This window comes from Lepisosteus oculatus, chromosome 19 (genome assembly GCF_040954835.1).
Source record: "Lepisosteus oculatus isolate fLepOcu1 chromosome 19, fLepOcu1.hap2, whole genome shotgun sequence".
NCBI lineage: Eukaryota > Metazoa > Chordata > Actinopteri > Semionotiformes > Lepisosteidae > Lepisosteus > Lepisosteus oculatus.
In genome coordinates, this window is record NC_090714.1 from 13,511,161 (window position 1) to 13,529,112 (window position 17,952).

The 17,952-nt window shown below is 44.5% G+C and overlaps 1 protein-coding gene across 4 annotated transcripts in view; it reads right to left on the reverse strand.

The window, feature by feature from the left end:
• The window catches only part of arhgdig (Rho GDP dissociation inhibitor (GDI) gamma), a 28,683-nt gene extending 12,319 nt beyond the window's left edge, over window positions 1-16,364 (reverse strand). Inside the window, exons 1-2 of one of the 4 annotated variants that reach the window (XM_015360525.2) lie at window positions 16,256-16,364; window positions 871-1,047 (exon numbers count right to left, since the gene is read on the reverse strand). In XM_015360525.2, coding sequence (XP_015216011.1) covers window positions 871-1,042 — 172 coding nt within the window. In that variant the 5' untranslated portion in view covers window positions 1,043-1,047; window positions 16,256-16,364. Of the gene's footprint in view, window positions 1-870; window positions 1,048-8,129; window positions 8,543-15,876; window positions 15,983-16,086; window positions 16,198-16,255 lie in introns of those variants that run through there. The other 3 variants (XM_015360526.2, XM_015360524.2, XM_006637158.3) reach the window with 3 other exon arrangements.
• Between the last annotated feature and the right edge of the window lie 1,588 nt (window positions 16,365-17,952).

A 17,952-nucleotide genomic window follows, 5' to 3' on the forward strand; every position in this document is an offset into this window, starting at 1 on the left:
GCAGACCAGGAGTGTGCGGTCTTTCGCCGCAGGGGGATTTACGGTTATTATTTTGCGCGGATCTGAACTCCTTTAGTCTGGAGAGCAGGGTCTGAGAGGGAAAACACTCTGATGAGAGCACAAAGCAAAATGGCAGCAGGCAGGGGAAATGCTGACAGGAGCCCCAGGGGAATCAGAGTTGTGTTATATACACTTTATACAAACCCATCCATCATCATAACCCGACAGAAAAAAAGCTTTCAATTCCATTGATTCATTATAGGGGCAATTTCAACAGTGCGGCGGTCTATTCACTGGAATGCCATATATCAAGTATTTGACATTGTGCCACAGTGATCATTCTTCCCCATGGGTTTCAGGTGCGATAACCAGCTTATGGTGATGCCCCCCCTCTTCGGTTCACGCACTTGCTATTTTCTATAGCTGCAGACAGACAAGATGCGAGATTCCTATCTGGACCACATTCCCAAGGGGGCAATGGGAAATTACCTGCCACCCTCAGTCACCTGAAAGATTGGGAGAAGATATGGGAAAAAACCCAGGAAGCAGAGGATTCCAGTTGGGGCTGAGCCTCTGCTGTCCAGGAAGAGAGCAGAGCCTCCGTTATGTGCTGCGCCAGAGGAAGATGAGCCCACTGTTTCACCACCACCTTTCACCAGGGAGGCTGTAGCCCACGACTGTGATGAAGAGTGTCAGTAAGTTCCACCTCCTGGGAGAGGATGAACCAGGCGTCGCAGGTAATAAAGAAAGGGAACCAACTTTCTGGATGAGCTCTCCTATTTTGTCAAGTTGAGGTGCTGCAGAACCTAAGAGGTCAAACACTTGACACAGGCGCGCCCCACTCTCCCGAGGTACACCCCCTCCCCTCACCTGCCACCACTGGGCCGGACCCCAGCAGCGCCTGCTTGTACTTGTTCAGGCTCTCGTCATCCTTGTCCAGCTCCTGGATCTCCTGCAGGGACTTCTGCGCCGGAGGCTGGTAATTCAGCTCGGTCTCCTCTTCCTCGTCCGCAATGTGCTTCTCTGCCTCTTTGTCAGCCATGATGTCTGGGGAGAAGACAAGGAAGTTAAATAAACTACATGAATAGTCTTCCAGGGATTGCTTTCCACAGCCTCAGAAACCACACCTTACAAACGTTAAGCAATATTCTATATTTGATTTGGGTTAAGTATTCCGAAAAACAAGTTTTTCTAACTTCATCTGGCCACTACTGCCCCCAAGCTAACAACGGCTCCTCAGGCTTGTAAAGTTGCTCAGGAAGGGCCTAAATGTACTCCATTTACTCTATGAGCTTTGGAGATAAAGGACTTTCTAATGTCTCCAAAGAGCCTCATTCACCCGATAAAGCTCATATTCACAATACACAATACTGCCTGATTACTGTTGACAGTAACCAGGCAGTCTAACCCAGTCTTGCTTCAAATTTCATTACAGTAACTGGGTTAAGGCCACCAGATTCCTAGATTTTTCACTTCTAATGGATGAAGCCATTTGTTTAGGTGGTATTTTCATACATTTTTTCCCCCGATTTTCCAAACTAGCTGCCCTGTGATGTATATTAATATTCAGTCTGTTCACTTCAGAACATGAAGCTTAATTATAACCTCAAAGGTGATTTCTTTTTTATTGCTCCACACCACTAGGGATTTTGACCACAGAGCTGAAATGCATTTCAGGGGGATGTTTCTGAAGGCTTTGTAAAACCATCAAGGACCCGTGTCCTTGTGTCACCCCAGACAATAGGGGAATGCTGTTATTACTCATCCTGTTAATTTCCTAAATGAGCTTGTTAAGCATGTCATGCAAAGGAAATATATCCTCCCATTACAGCTATCAGTTGATCTGGGGGTTCAGTACCAGCAGCCTGTGAAACACTGCATGTCGTTTTTTTTTTTTTAACAGTGACATCAGGCTTTGCTACTGTCTAGACAGGCACATTGTAATGCTCTGTGGAGGGCAGATATCCTTGGTGACAGGGACAGAGCACAGCTGTGCAAGAGCAAGTCTCTGCAGTTCTTGCATTAACCCTGTCATGACAGCCATGTCTGCACAGAGTTTGACTGCATTCCCTGTTCATACAGGACAGAGTTGCAGGCTGTAACCTCCAGGGGCTGCCTCAGAGACCACCTACACAATCGGTGGAACACCAACCAACAACAGCCAATTCATTCCCCTTACTTTACTGGTTACAGAATTTAAATAGGAATATGAAATTTGAAAAGAAAGAATTTGGCACTCATGTACAGTAGCTGGTGTACTCTGCGTATAAATATAAAAGGTGTAAACCTGATACCACTCGTGTATTTTTAATACTCCTTCTTAGAAGGATAGCTAGAATCTGAAGTACTGTAATTGTATATATGTAACACTAATAAGCATTTGCCGTCTTGCTTGAGAGAGCCTGCCCAGACATTTTAAAGCAATGCACAGTGCCATTATGGAATGCCATACTTATAAAAGCATCCTTAATGTGATCAATACTCTTTTCAGAGCCATTATTCCAGAAGCCAATTAGACTCTGGTACACAGCACATTTGCTGCATTTAGATTCTATCAGGACTGCAATAGGCTTCTGCCCAGAACTCCTGATAAGATGAAACATCACAAACCATTTTAATTCTGGAATTAACCAGCAGAGCGCAGAAACAACAGAAAACTCGGTAACCATTTCCAGAGAGGACTAGGAAATAATGAAATGAATCTTTTTAATACGAAAATAAACAGTAAAAGTAAACCCAGGTTTGAGCTCCACAACCATCTTCAGGCCTCTGGACTGGTTTCTCTGAAGCCCACTGATGCAGCCCTGACCTCCACTATCATCAGGGCAAACAAAACCAGTGAAACTTGACACACCTTCACATTGTAGAAGTAAAGATCTGGTTTTGGATTAGCAGAAAAAGGGACTCTTTCATAAGGAGGAATCAACCCATCATTTAATTGTTGTGCAGCTCAACATGCAGAAAAGTCTGTTACTAAATTCCTCGCTGTGGTATATCAAAACCTAAAGAACTGGTGAAAATGCTCTACAAACAGCTAACACAGTCGTCTTCTGGCTTCCTTCCAAAGAAATGTTCTGTTCTTTAGCTGCTTTTAAAAAAAACAAATTGACTTTATTCCTAATACCCTGAGCTGTGACCTCATCCTGACGTACACCAGAGTCCAAAATTAGTCCCAGAGTGTTTATGTGGAAGTCAGAATTTAGAACAATTATTTACTGAGGGGAGATACAGCGCGTTTCTTGGACTCGAACAGCTCCAGAAGGCTGCCAACTGCAAACAACTTCTGCAGCTAAACCTGGCCTCCTAAACAACTGCCCTGGGAGCTAACTTCCAGAACTATAGGGTGCAACACAAAAGACGTAAAGTTATATATTCTTCCAACAGTAGTGGTATAAATAAGCAAATATAAAATGTGCTAGTATTACACCATGTCAGCTAAGAAGTCCAGTAACTTCTCAACACTATTTTTTCTTTAGTGATTGACAGCTAATTTCACAAACACTTCCTTAAGAAAACAGAAAGCATCATGAAGGAATGTCTAGGCCTCGCAATACAGAGTATTTAATGAACAAACAGCCAGTAAGCTAAAAAAATATGACAGCACATGTAACAGAATACTGTGGAGGAGGGTGTGAAGGGCTGCTTTTTGTACCTCTTCTTCTGCTCAGCATGATTGCCGAGGGGCAAGACAGTGTTTTATATATTTCAGTGTGTGACGCAAAGAGGAATTACTTATCGTTCACACTAAATCGTTTGTCTTACCTGCGTTGGCAATGTGGTCAACACTTCTAAGAACATTTAGCTATCGTGGGCTGGATCTTGGCCAGAGACAGAAGGGACGAGACAGCAGCATGTTCTGTAGTTTGGTGCAGCAGCATGGTGCGTTTTTAACAGCAGTACAAGACCACGCTTAACTGAGCAAGAAGGCAGGACATGCGAATGACTGCTGTAAATTCATTACCGTCTCCGATGTCACAAAGAGCTCTCCAGTAGGAGAGAGAGGCACACAACAGGAGCTGAATGCCACACCTTGATGATATCAGCAACACACACCTTAGCTCAGTCATGCTCAAGGTACTGGGATACCACAATTGTTGAAGTGACTATGAACACAACTAACCTAAGCACCATACAGTAGTTTCTACTTTATGATTTGCATTTACATTTACAGAGAGCCAGATTACTTGATCCTAGCAATGCAAATCAACTTAGTTAAGCACTACTTATTAGCAAACATCTAAGAATCTGAAAATTACTTGGTAACAGACAATATCAGAAGCAATATGTGTGCTAAAGTGAGTATTTTAACTGCATAGTGCTGTCTCCAGAAGCTGGTAAATTTGTAAAAATTGCAGTGTTAACGTGGGCACTAACACCCTCCTAAGTATTAGGCGACTTGGCGAAGCATTTGTTGTGTACATGACCTAAATCCTTCCTGAAATCTTTAGCGTCGGCAGATACTACTAAAGAATATTGCAAGTCAACTGGTCACAGAAGCCCCTTTCTTGACATGTTGGTTTTATACCACGCAACGTCACACAAAATGAAGTCTGACCAGGAAGAACAAGACCTGGAGGGAAAAGGCACTGTTTTGGATGGAATTAGGCAAGAGAAACTCCCACAGCCTCAGGCCGGACAAGATTCACACTCAGCGCACAGCTGTGTCCAAGGGGCCGAACTGACACACGGCTCTTTTCCAGTCCGCTGCCCTGGTCGGACACCTGGAGTGGATCAAACAGCTCAGAAACAGAGCTACGACTCATCCAGCTGCCAGACTGCCCACTGAGAGGGAGTCGGGTTTCCGGGCCACAGTGCCGAGCGGAAGAGAGACCGGCTGCTGTGCAGCGAGGCGGGGCTCGTTCCAGCCGATCCATCCACACCGAATTGCTAACAAGCTCCCGGTTTCAGGGAACCCCGTTCACACTGCTGGGGAAAAAAGAGCGACGCCGAACTAACACACTGGCTGTGAAGCGATCCGAGAATCGGTTTGTCAGTCTCAACGTGCGCCATTATGAAAGCATTTAAAACCTCAATGCCAGCATGAAGAACTGCCAGTCATCTCCTGGGTCTGTTCGTACTGAAAGACTCAAGAGTGATAATCGAAACTCTTTTTCATTATTCATGAGTCCACACTGCTCCTACCGAGTACCGTAATGGTATTCGCAAATTGTATTATTAAACACAAGTTCTGCTTCTATCAATGACACCGATGTGAAAACAGCAAGAGAGGCACATGGTTCTGCTGCAGGCTCCAGCATCAGGCCAGCACTGTGGGCACCGGCTCCTGCTCCTACAGCCTCTGTCCCCATTACCCTGCTTGTCACAATCTGGTCTCCCAGAGGTCACTACCTGGTCTCCCACGGGCTGTCCACTGCCACCCTCACCAGAAATCACCGCCCGCCTTGTGTCGCTGGTTTTAGTACGATAACACCCATGGCATGATTGCAGTAACTGAATTGTGGAAGTCAGAAGCATGGATCTGTCACTGCAAGCTCAAGAAACAAAATGCGGTTCAGGCGATTTCTTGTGAATCTGCTCTACCGACAAGCCCCAGGATAAGTCTGAGGGATGGCTTGGACAGACAGATGCAGGTGAAGCCCCACATTGTGGCTTGATGTATTCTTGAACCATTCATGAAATTCAAGTGCAAATGCTACAGAAATACGTTTCTTTTCGAGTCGAAAATGGGCAATATTTCCTTATCGGACCAAATTAAAATGAAATACACATATAGTACTGTACATGAAGGAACAAGTAATGGGTTTATTCCAGGTAGAAAAGAGAAGAAGGAAAACAACGTTTTCAGCCTTGGGAGCTGCGTCACCTGAAGAAGGCTCCATGGTCGAAATTTTGTGTTTTCCTTCTTCTCTATTCAGCCTGGAATAAACCTATTACTTGTTCCTTTGTAGCCTACGCATGCTGACGCAGATCCCCACCTGAACTAGTACTGTTCATACTGTATATACCAGAAATTTAAAATGCCAAATCTAAAAGTTCTAGGCAAATAAGCTACCTAGTTAAACCTAGGAAAGTAATGAAAGAATCCTCCTGAAGAAAGCAAGATACCTTAATACCAGAAGATCTCAGTAATCGTAATCATCACCGCGACAGCCTGAGGGATACATTTTCACTCAGATGCAATTAGATTGTTCCATTGTCTTTAATTCTATGAACAGACACCCTGAATTTTAATGGTTTTTAAGACGTTCAGTCTGCAGAAACAGGATTTCCTTCGACACCAGCCTATTAAATGTCTGCTAGTTCAGAGTCATTGCATGGAGCTAGGCCTTCCCTTCACATTTGAAGTATGAATATTGCTTATATTCACTGATGAGATATTAATGCAAAGTATTAATGAAAATGCCAAGCAAAATGTAATAGCATGTGATCTTAGTTACTGTTGTATGAATGTACAGTATATGGAAGAATTGCACTCTACCCTTCTTCATTAAACTTTGTATTATCGATTCAGCTGTAGAATTCTATCCTCCATATCTTTATTGTCCTCAATGCCAACCCTTCTCCTGTGGCAAATGGGATGAATGTAGTCAAAGACACAGAGCATGACCTCCGGGATCATTAGCAGACGTACCCTGGCCCTCATGGGCACATTGCGATGAATCTAGGGGCTGTTCGGGGCCAGCAGACCTGCTTCAAAGTCACATCACACGGCTGCATTTTTCAGCTCAGCAGGTAGTGAAGAGGAACAGATGTGGACATAAGTCTCACTAAATATTCTGAGGTCAGTCTGATAAATACTGGTGTAAAAGAACTAGACATGGCAGCAGGGCAGATGAAACAATGATGCATATTTGCCCGAAATGCACCACAGCTCCCTTTATTGGTAAGGCTCTCCTCTGCATTCTGACCTCACAGAAGCAGCTTATCATAAAATACAGACCAACTCCAGGACTTGGATGAAATGTGTGGAGGTAGAAAAAAAGCTTTCCAGTGAGGCAGCAGAGCTGAAGGGCCTTTCTGAGGATTAAGCATATCCTGATCTGCTGCCTGTTCCTCCATAGCTGCTGAGAGGCAGAAACACTCACCACAATAAGGAAAGGAAGCAAAACTAGAGTAGGTCTGTGTCAGTATAAGCATTCTTGTAACTTAAGAGGATTTTAAAATGATCTGCATTTGTTTTCAAAGGAGACAGATTTTTTTGCCGATGTCGTAAAAGAGCACGGATAAAACTGCCCAAAACCTGTGACAAGGCCAGGCGTTGGTCTGTTTTGAAAACCTCAGACTACGGCCACATGGTTGCTACTTGGTGTTCCTGCAGTATTCATGGGATTTCCTCAGCATGGACGGAGTTTTAATTCACTGACCCTTTCCTACACGCGCACAATCCCTTGTCTTCACTCGGGCACTGCCAGCAATTTGAAATCATAAAAGATACATGATGCAATATGCACAGACAAATCCATATTGCAGGAGTGTCTTACATATTACATTTCAAATGCAGTCACTTAAGGCTGATCCACAAAGAGCCGCGTGAGCCGTGGTGTAAAGGATGCTAGGATGATAAAAAGATCCCACACTGGGGAAAAAAAAACCCATCTAGTGCACCACTGTTCTACAGCATGTAATGGATTGTTCTGTAACAGCGCATTAGAAATCAGAGACACCATAAAGGGAACAACCCTGATTCAACAAACCAGGGATATAAATGCAACTGCTCTCCTCTGTATGACAACATGCTCAACTTCTATTCTTAGAAAGAATGAAGAATCAATCCATCGATCATGACCAATCAATATACTGTAGCAAGACTCCTTTTGCTTTGTGGTTTTCCAATAACTCCATAGTCTCAAAGAAATAAGAGCTATAATATCAAAGATTGTCTTTTGTGACACAGAAGAAATCATTAAGATACGGCTGTAAGGCTGAATCAAATTTACACCTTCAACACAAAAGCACTGAGAAATACACTCCAGAGCACAGAATGGATCGTACAGCTATAGACAGGAAATATGAAATTCTGCAGTGTAATTCAAACACCGATCACTTCACCTTCTAAACATGCGGCTTGCAGGGTGATTATCTACTCATCACCAACAGCCACTAATTCCCCTCATTTGGCTTTTGGAACAGCATCTCAGAGCAGCGCTCTGCAAAGCCCAGCCCCTCACCTCTGTAGCAGACGGTGAGCCACAGGAGCTCCAGAACCTGGCCCCCAAGCCCACACACGTCCAAGCCCAGCATCGCGTCCCTCCTGAGGCACTCCGGAGAAGGGGTGGTGGTGGTGGTGGTGGGGACGGAATACGCCCCTCGTGTTAAAGAGGAAAACTTTTACTGGAGAAAGCCTGCACTTTCTATGTAGAAAGCCAGTAAAGCGATCAGCTGTACATCCTTGCTGGCGCTGGGAAGGGCAAGGCAAGCCAGAGAGGAAGGAGGAGAGCAAGCTCTGGACTGTCGGCGATCCCGTGCCGCCTCTGCTGCAGTGAGGGAGCTGCGATGTGGAAATCAGACTCCTGTCTGCAGATGCTATTGATCTGCAGGCAGGCGCACAAGCCCCCTGCCTCAGTGCTGTGCTGCTTCGCCGCTTCTCCGCTCATTAGCTGGGAGGCTGCGATGAGCTCATCCCTTTTCCTGAGCCCCGGCGGCGATGCGCACCGGAATACAGAGAGGAGCTCCCCTCTCCTGCTGCAGGTGGAATACGTAATGCCTTTCCGTCCCCGGGCTGCTAGGGCGGCCTCCCCTGAGGTGAGCAGGAGGGGCTCCCTCTTTGATCTGTGTCGAGGCACACGATTCTCTCCCCCTCGCTCATGCTGGGGATTACAGCCTCACTGCAGACAATGCATCACAGAGCAGGGGCGACAGGAGAAGTTACAGAATCAGTTCCCCTGTTCTGCTGAGCTACCCTCTGTTCTCTTCTCAAACAGCGTTACAGATCTTTAATGAACCGAGCCCCACCAAACCCCCTCGCTTGTGTCCTCTTAACCTAATAAACCTCACCAGCCGTCCTGATCTTTAGGTGAACCGCAATTTCTCAATTAAACCATGAGGGTTAAGGGAGAATGTTACCTAGAAGTCAGAACTGCAGTAAGCCATACTGCATTTAAAAATCTGAAAAGGGTGCAGCAAGCATAAAACTTAGAAGCCGTTCAGAGCTGGCTTGGTGCTCTTGCACCACACAGCAACTGAAATGTCACATCCTCTCCTTTTATCACTCAGCTAGCATCTACAACAGGATGTGTTGCAGCATTCAGAGCATGATTCTCTTTTTTAGAGGGGGGGGGAGGGGCATGGTTCTTGCAAAGTAAAGCACAGCACACGCTTTTGGAAAGAAGAAAAAAAGAGTTGAAGCTGGAGAAGCTCGAGACAGTGGGCAGCAGGCAGTTGCCAGCTCCTGTTGATTCTCAGTGCTGCAGTCTGGCAGGCCAGACAGCTTGGACTTCATTTTCCCTGGGACCACCCGATCTCCTATTTACTCTCTTTCTCATTCTGAGGTTATTAAGACAATTTCACACAGCTGAAGCATGCTCCTGTTTTGTTTGAACAGGGTCTATGAGAAATAAAGACATGCTAGTAATTTAAGTCACTCTTCGTCAGGTGAGGGAAGTTCCTTAACACCAGAGAAAGATTTCCTGATTGCAGCATTTGTACCTTTTAATCTAGTCTCGCTAGATCTCAGAATGAGTTTGCACACCAACTCCCCTGTATGGTGACCTGGGAGTGGGTGTACTGTAGGAGGGTTTGTCCTTCAGGCAAGATGTTCAGCTGAGGTCCTGACTACTAGGTCATTAAAGATGCTCTGTTTGCAAGAGTAGGGATGTTAAACCTGGTGTCCTGGTTTAAGTCCACGCTCGAATTGCACAAGCTGGCCTCCCTAAAGTTCCTCCTTTACCGAGCTGAAGAAATTTCATACTTCTCCAACTGAACTGTCTGGCACGTGGGGCTGCTGGTGCAGAACGCCTGTTGTGCTTCTGAGGCTGCGCTGCAGTGGTTAATGAACTTGTAGGCGAAGCACTTCGACATCTTTCGAGATGAAAGGCGCAACACAAATGCAATTAAGTACTACTATCAACTGAGCTCCAAATAGGAAAGAAATCATGAGGCCAATGTCGCATCCACAATACTATAACAGAAAAGGATTGGTAAACTTTTGCATCAATGCCTTCTCTGCACAGAGCAGTACAAGCTCGTCAACACCCTTTTAAGAAAGACTGAGGAAATAACAGTAGGTATCACCTGAAATGCAAAATCAACTCAATCACATGTGAAGAGTAAAGCAATATCTTAAGAGCAACAGGATACAGAGCAACAGATCAACTGCACAAGAGCCAACCACAGACCCAGCTTCTGCAGCTCCTCCGCTCACAGGAAGAGCTCAGAGACGCGCCAACACGCATGACTCGCCTCAACACGCGACATCTCCCTGATAATGACACCTAGGTAGCTACACTTGGGTGTGTGCCATTTAAGAGGAAATGCATTTAAATAACAGTGATGCTGGGGCACAGCTATTATTCTGAACTGGAGGCAATGGTCCACATTCAGCAGTTGTGCAGCTTAGTACTTGTAGGTGCCCTCAGAGACACGAAAGGGTTATTGTGATTAACTCGGAAGTTTACACAACAATACTGCGGGTAAACACTCCCTTTCTCCTGGGAATTCTTCACATAGTGTGACACTTTTAAAGCCGGGCTTATGAACCGCCATAAAAAGCTGAAGCTGAAGTGCTCAACTGGCAGACAAAGCACTTCCGTCTCTGTGCTCGCTGCCGAAAAACCACAGAAGACACGTCTGTTGTAAAAAAAAATGAAGCATGCTCTTAAAAAAATATTCATTTTATAGTCGGCTCTCAAAATTCCACAGCTAAATATACGGATATCCACAATATTTGTACAAAGACAAATACATATATTCAGTTAATAGATCAATATTTAATGACATAATTCAGACAAGACCTATTCAATTCCTCTCATATGCTGAAGAACCTCCCAATACACTGGTTCATCGTTTCTTTCGCCGGCAGTGCTCAAACATTTCTGAGATTTCACAGCACAACCTCCCGAAAGTCACCTGAATTTAAAAGTCCCGTCTTTGTCAGGGAAAGACAAGAATCCAGTGTGTGCACAGTTGTCAAGGGCAACTGCACCACTGTTGCTCAGAAAACATAACCAAGCCAACATGAAGACAAGGTTCTGCTGTTCTGGGTAGCTTTGTTTTAGGGTTGGATGTTAGCCTTTATTAATGTTTTCTACAGGAAAGACATTAGTTAAGTATAACCTTACTGACAAAGCTCATAACCAAGCTTTACTGTAGACTAACTGTTATGTTACTAACCTGAACCCTTAACTGAAGTGTGACTAAACCAAGTTCTCTGTTCTTTGAAAAGATTTTCAGTTCCATATTTCATACCGTGAAGCTCTAAAGCTTTGATCAACACCCTTCTACACTGGTTTACAAAGCGATGTCAATATCAAGATTCAATCACCTGCAGTCTGGTCTACTAATACTGTAGTGTCTATACTGGAAAAAAAATATTAGTTTTCCACCTGAAATAATCAATGCAAGAGAGGAAAATTATGTTTGGGATGGATTATGTGAAACCTAACAGTTCACTCTATAACAGGAATACATATCCAGCATTAAATGCAATTGAGAATAAAAAATGAGACTCAGAGGTCATGTAAATTCATTGTCCGAGCGAAATAAAATGTTCAAGGCAGGGAGGTTTGTGGGGAAAAAGACAACCTTTAGAAAATCCTGCACCAACAGAATGATGCATTTCTTATCGTGGGGTTCGGTACTGTACAAGACCCTCTTCATTTGTCATTTTTCCAGTTTTAGACCATCAATAAACCATTCAATAAATGCTCATCACATTTTTTACATTCTGTTCAACAATACTCTTCTCTGAATTCTATACTACTTTAAAACATTAAGGGAAATAATGACTCCCTCCCTTTAATCCTGAGGATAGCTCTAAAGCACTATCTTTTGGAATGTGTTAAGCATGTTGTGAATTAATTAATCAATCTAAATTTAAATAAATCCTCCATAATCGAGGACAGATAAAATGCTTTGTGGCTGCATTGCTCCACCTAAAAACACAGCTCTGAGTCACTTCCGGAGTCTGTAGAAACAAGCAGCAGAATTCAATCTTGACCTTATATGTGCAGATTTACAGTAGTTATGTAAAGCACCTGCAAGAGGAGACAAAAAAAAACTGACTAGGATTACTTTGCCTTGTTTTACATTAAAGAACTCTGAAGGAAAAAAAAATCAAGTAGCAGAAAAATGTAACATGAAAAACTGGAAAAGGTTGCGCTAAGCATGTTTGTGAAATGATTAAAAAAAGCGGTCGTCTTTTTACACATTTAACAAATTTGGATACAGAAGTTAATTTGGGCCAACTGTTCTCAGTTCAGCAAGGTTTCTGTCACACCACTTGTTGATTCAAATGATTAAATTACAAAACCTCAAAACCAGAATTTACAATGGTTATATTGCATTTATCAATGTGAAATTTAATTTAAAGGAGTATTTCACAAAAGAGGAACTTAAGAGACTTCCCCCTCTAACAAATAGGTGCTTGTGCACGCACACACACACACATAACCACACAAGAATGCCAGTCACTTATTTCCTGCAGCCTCAGCAGGGCTAGCAGAGCTGTCATCAGACTCATCTGTGGTTAGCCCCTGGTACTTCAGAAAGACACTCTTTTTGCTAATCATTCACGAGCAGCTCCTACAGAGTCTGTGCTTATTTTCTAGAATTCAAACGTACATCCAATTTAGGGCAAAGTCACTCATTTGTCCTGCTCTGAATCAAATTCAGTTGATAGGATATTTAGAACAGCTACACATTTAAATAAGTGTACATTACTTTTCTCTAAAATGTATAGATATTAAACATTAGCAGATGGCAGAAATATTGTGCTAACCCAATAATGTAATAATGAAAATTTCCTCACAAAAATGTCATGGTGCCTTCCATGTCTCTTCTTTATATATTTGTTTCTTTCTATATGAAAGATTTATATTAGTGAAAGGGTACATTTAACTGATCCTGCAGTATTCAGAAATCATCCAGTGCAAAGGGCAGGCAATTCTCAATTTCCTGTCTACATCAAGAAATATGGGGTTGATTTCCAGGAACTTAAAATACTGATTGATTTTCACCACTAGTTGGTTGTGAAAACCAACAATAAGATAAAAAGTAAGATTTGATTTCAAAGCCAAATGTTTTTTCAGTCTTCACCATAAACTTGATTCCCCTGCAAACTGAAATCCTGACAAACACTAGCATAGCTATCTTCAGTCAGTCCACACAGAACCAGTTCTGCTTCACGACAATGGTGAAGTTTGATGACATTTTTATGTCAGGGAAAAAACAGGCTCAAATAACTCAAAAACCAGAACAAATGCCATGACAGAAACAGGTTCCACACACAGCACAAAGCCTCCTGATAATTCTGGCACCTGGAATCTGCAGTGTCCCTACAAGGAAACAGACCCTGGTTTTTTAAAAAAAAGCTCAGGCAGAAAGATAGTTTTCTGTACCCCTAGAAATGAGCACTGGTGGACAGAGTATAAGATAAAATAAGATAAGATCACTTAAATGGTGATATACAATTTCTTGCTTTAGGAATTTGTCTTTTTGCATAACCCAGCTTGCTCTCCATGAGACACACAGACAGGGAGAGACGCTTGGGGTCAGAGCACAGGGTCAGCCATTTCTACGGCGCCCCTGGAGCAGCTGGGGTTAAGGACCTTGCTCAGGGGCCCAACAGAGTAGGATTCCTCTGCCGGCCACGGGATTTGAACCAGAAACCTTCCTGCCACAGGCACAGATCCTTAGCCACAGAGCCACCCCTCCACCGTACATCTAGATAAATTTTAATTGGACATGTTGCAGATACCCATTGAACAGCAGTTTAAGCAAGTTCTGTTCTTACAAGCTGCAGACGTCTGCTAGACACCAGCACCAGGAGCCAGAAATTCTGGACTGCCTAGCTTATTTGTAGCAGACTTGTGCATCTAGTGATTAAAAATGCATATTTGCTTTTGTGCTTCATCAGCAGGATTTATACCAGGGCCTGCAGCTCCTCAGACCTGAAATGAATCAAACCATTACGCAACAAAGTCCCATTTCCCTCCCACATCTGTGCATAGGGGAGAAAGAGCAAACATGTTTCTGAGGTTACTAAATCTCTCAATTGCACAATTTTAATGCACATATAATAAAGAACGAGGAGCATCAACTCACACTTATACTCATTATAAGGCTGTTCTAGACCATCAAAACCAAGAATCATTAAGATACACAGGTGTTTCCTGTTATTGCACAATGAATTCAGGGTGTTTTCACTGTTTATCTGATCTCCAGGAGTCATTTTTAAACTGCTTGAGATTTCGCCCTTTTTTTTTTTACACAACGGAAGGTCAGAGTCACTACGTCTTCGGAACATGCCCTGGAAATCAAACTGCAAATCACTTCACGGGCAAGCGAAAGACTTCAACAATACAAATACAACAGCGTCTGCTGCTGCCCCCGATGAACAGCTAGACCTGCAGGAAAGCCCTCAGTGTTGGTGTAAAAATACAGTCTCCCAAAAGCCCTTTTCAGTCATCATGACCCAGTTTAAAAGAAGCCCCACCTACCCCGCCAAACACCCCGTTAAAGAAAAGGAAGTGGTCGACGGTAAGACTCAGCAACCTACAGCAATGCGTGCACCGGTCGTTTTGACTTCAAACCAAAGTCGAATAACTTTTCGTCACTTGCAGAATGACTGTACAAAGACAAATGCTTGTGCTCGGCAAGACATTCGTTTCCAAATCAACCAATCGGCACAGGACTGGCAGACAAATGGAGACCAAAGTCCCAACCGAGATGCACGGGGTTATTTAATAAAGATTTCCGGGTTCGTTTTTCCACCGAAGGTAGGGGCAACGTAAGGAACACGTTTCTGCTTCGGAGCAGGCGAGTCTCAGTCTTTGCAAAAGGAAACGCCAATCGTCACCCAACACGAAGACAGGGTGAATCTCCAGATCGGAGTCAGGCCAGATGAGTGACGCCTCATTCTCCTGTGCCTTCCTTACTGCACTTTTCTAAACACAGGACTGCCCCAGTCCTGTAGGGTTTGCTCCGTCTCCTAAAAGCCAAATGACCCCCCTGGTACTACACATCTATTAAATAACCCCGAGACTAAAAGCATTGTTCAGTACGACCACCGTCACCATTGAGTCACCGCTTCCTCCGAGATCAACCGAGCCTTTCCCTTAAATATGTCCCACTTCCAGACCATCACGACGAAACCGTTTGATCGGTTCCCGGATGCCTGCTGGGTTAGCGGCGTGTGTCCTATTTTAAAAATGCCGAAACATCGAGAACAGCAGAAACCATTGCTCGCCGCTCCTTCAAGAACGCCAGCCAAAAAAAAAAAAAAAACGGAGCCAAAAAAACAAAAGCAGAAGTCAAATAAGCTGGGGGAGGAAGTGTCACGGCAAAGCCATTCGTTTCTTTAGTTGGGGCTAAACCGAGGAAAAACAAGCGCGTTAAACAATGCTTGGTTAAGAAAATAAAATACATTTTTTTGTAAGCACCGGAAAAGTTGGTCTACGGCAAACCCCCACCTTTGTGACCCTTTTCAATTACACGGAGCCCAACGCAGCTGCAGGATTGTAACTCTGTACAGTGATCTTCACGGAAATCACTTTCAGCGCCAGCTTTCCTTTAAACCCGCACCGTTCAAACGATCCGGTCCCCGTTGTAACAATTAAAACGGAACACTTTGTATAACACGCTCCTGACAATCATTCACACACGCCGACTCCTCTCGCCGCCGCCCCCAACTTCGGTTTTGTGACAACTGGCCGTGCCCCGAGGTTTACTCGAAGAAATTCAAGTCGGGTGTTAGCGTACCATCAAAACCGGAGAAAGAGCAGAAATGTTTGCACCGCAAGTCCCACGTTCTCCCGACCCAATTGATGTTCACCAGCACAGACTTGCATTCACACGGGGGTGGTAAACTGCGCCTGCAAACATCCCAGTGCTTGGGGAGGAGGAGGAGAAAAAAAAGTTTCATCCTGCGACACACAATAAGCGCCCTGTTCCACTTGAAAAGGACCTTACCTCTTCTGACCTAATTTCCACCCTGTGTCCGCAACTTTCAGTGACTTGAAAACTTCGCTGCGATCGCGCGGGTGCGTTTACGGCTCTCTAACGTGTGCATACGGATTGCTTTTTTTTTTTAAAAAAACAAAAAAATCAGATCCCTCCAGGCGTAAGAAAGAGCACCTACCTCTCTGCTCGCCCGAACTTGCCCAGCTTGTGCTCGGAGATTCTTGTGCTGCGGCGCTCGCGCTCCGCCAGCGAGATCCAGGAACTGGCAGAAGCCAATCAGAAGCCGCGCGCCAGAGCCGGGCTCCAGCCTTCGGCGCTGCGGGCCCGTCCTGTGTGAACCGTGCCGGCGTTGTCTTTTTTTCTTCTTTTTTTTTTGTTGGCGTTTTCCCACTTGTCGTTTTGTCGACCGGCGGAATGTTTCTGTCTTTGGGCCGGCTGGTGAATGTATCCCCCCCTCCCCTCCCCAGCTTGTTAACTTGTTACCCCCTGTCGCAGTGCGAACTGAGCTGGTAACCAAGGTGATACAGTAGGCGCTCGTTGGGGTCCGGTGAAAGTCAACACATGAACGTTTCTATCCTTTCGGTATGTCAGTAGTGGCTCCCTTCCATCATCATCATCATAAAAATATATCTTGGACGCTCTTTCTCAGTTGTGTCCCAAGAGATTGTGGAAAGCGCACTATTCAGAAACGGAAGGACGGAGCACAGCGTGCTCTTTTTCATATTTGTTTCTGGAAGAAGAAGAGAACACGCGTCAGCGCTTTTGAGCTGCTCTTGGGGAAACCTCTTCCACTGTACAGCACGGAGAAGGTGGAAACAACTGTTGGAAAGGGGCCCGTTGGAAATTGATTTCAATTTAGGTTAATGCAGGGAACCAACCCAGTGCATGACGGATAAATGATGCACATTATGCTAACCGCGGAGAATAGGTGGTAATACTTCACAGGGAGGGCTGTGGGAGTAAGCCACTCAGCCATGGTGTTGAAACCCTGGCTTCCTTGAGGGGAAGGCTTGGTCGGATCCCCCAAAACTAAACTGGCTCAAATGGGTCCAATATCAATGGTGCTTGTAAAAAGACACTAGCGAAAGCCTTTGTTTTCCCCGAGAATATATTTACGTAGCGTTCATCCTTTTCAATATTGCCTTCGACAGCACCAGTATTTGTAGACAACATTAAAACTACAATTACATTGCTGGGCCAAAACTTTAGGCCATCAGTTTCAGGTCAGCAGAGCACCTGATGACGTTCCTTCCGGCCTTCAGAGGCAGCTGTCATACCAGGCTTGGCCACGGGAGGTCGCGATTGCTTAGTGCTGTGATGCTGCGGTTTGCAATGCGCCTCTCAAGACAGGAATTCATTGTAGTTCGCCAAATCATCACCAGAAGGGACGTTCCAATATTGTTCTGTGCTTTAAACAGGGATACACATTGGTCTGTACTTTGTCTGTGTTCTGTCAACCCTCCCCCCCAAAAAGTCAGAGTTTATTGCAAATTCCCAAAACAAAACTACAGACACCATAGCTTCGCGTTCCTGCTCTATTTTCTGTTCCCCATTTATTGCCCGTGGCGTGCTTGCAGTTAATGTGCACTGATCCACGTTCAATAAGAGACCTTCCGCACAGTTAATACATTTCTGTGGAAGAGCACAGCTAAACGCAACTTGATATCGTTTTGAATATTTTACAAGATGCCACACGCTCCCTTGCAAATGTAGTGCTGCCATCTGTTGCCCAGAACCGATATAAGTACGAACACAAGCCTGATAACGTCCTGCAGTATTAGCTGTACTGTACGTCAGTTTGGAAACGCTGCTGAAAAGCTTCGAAGCACAGAGTCACCGCCGAACCGCACGGGTGACTCGGCTGGGACTCCAGTC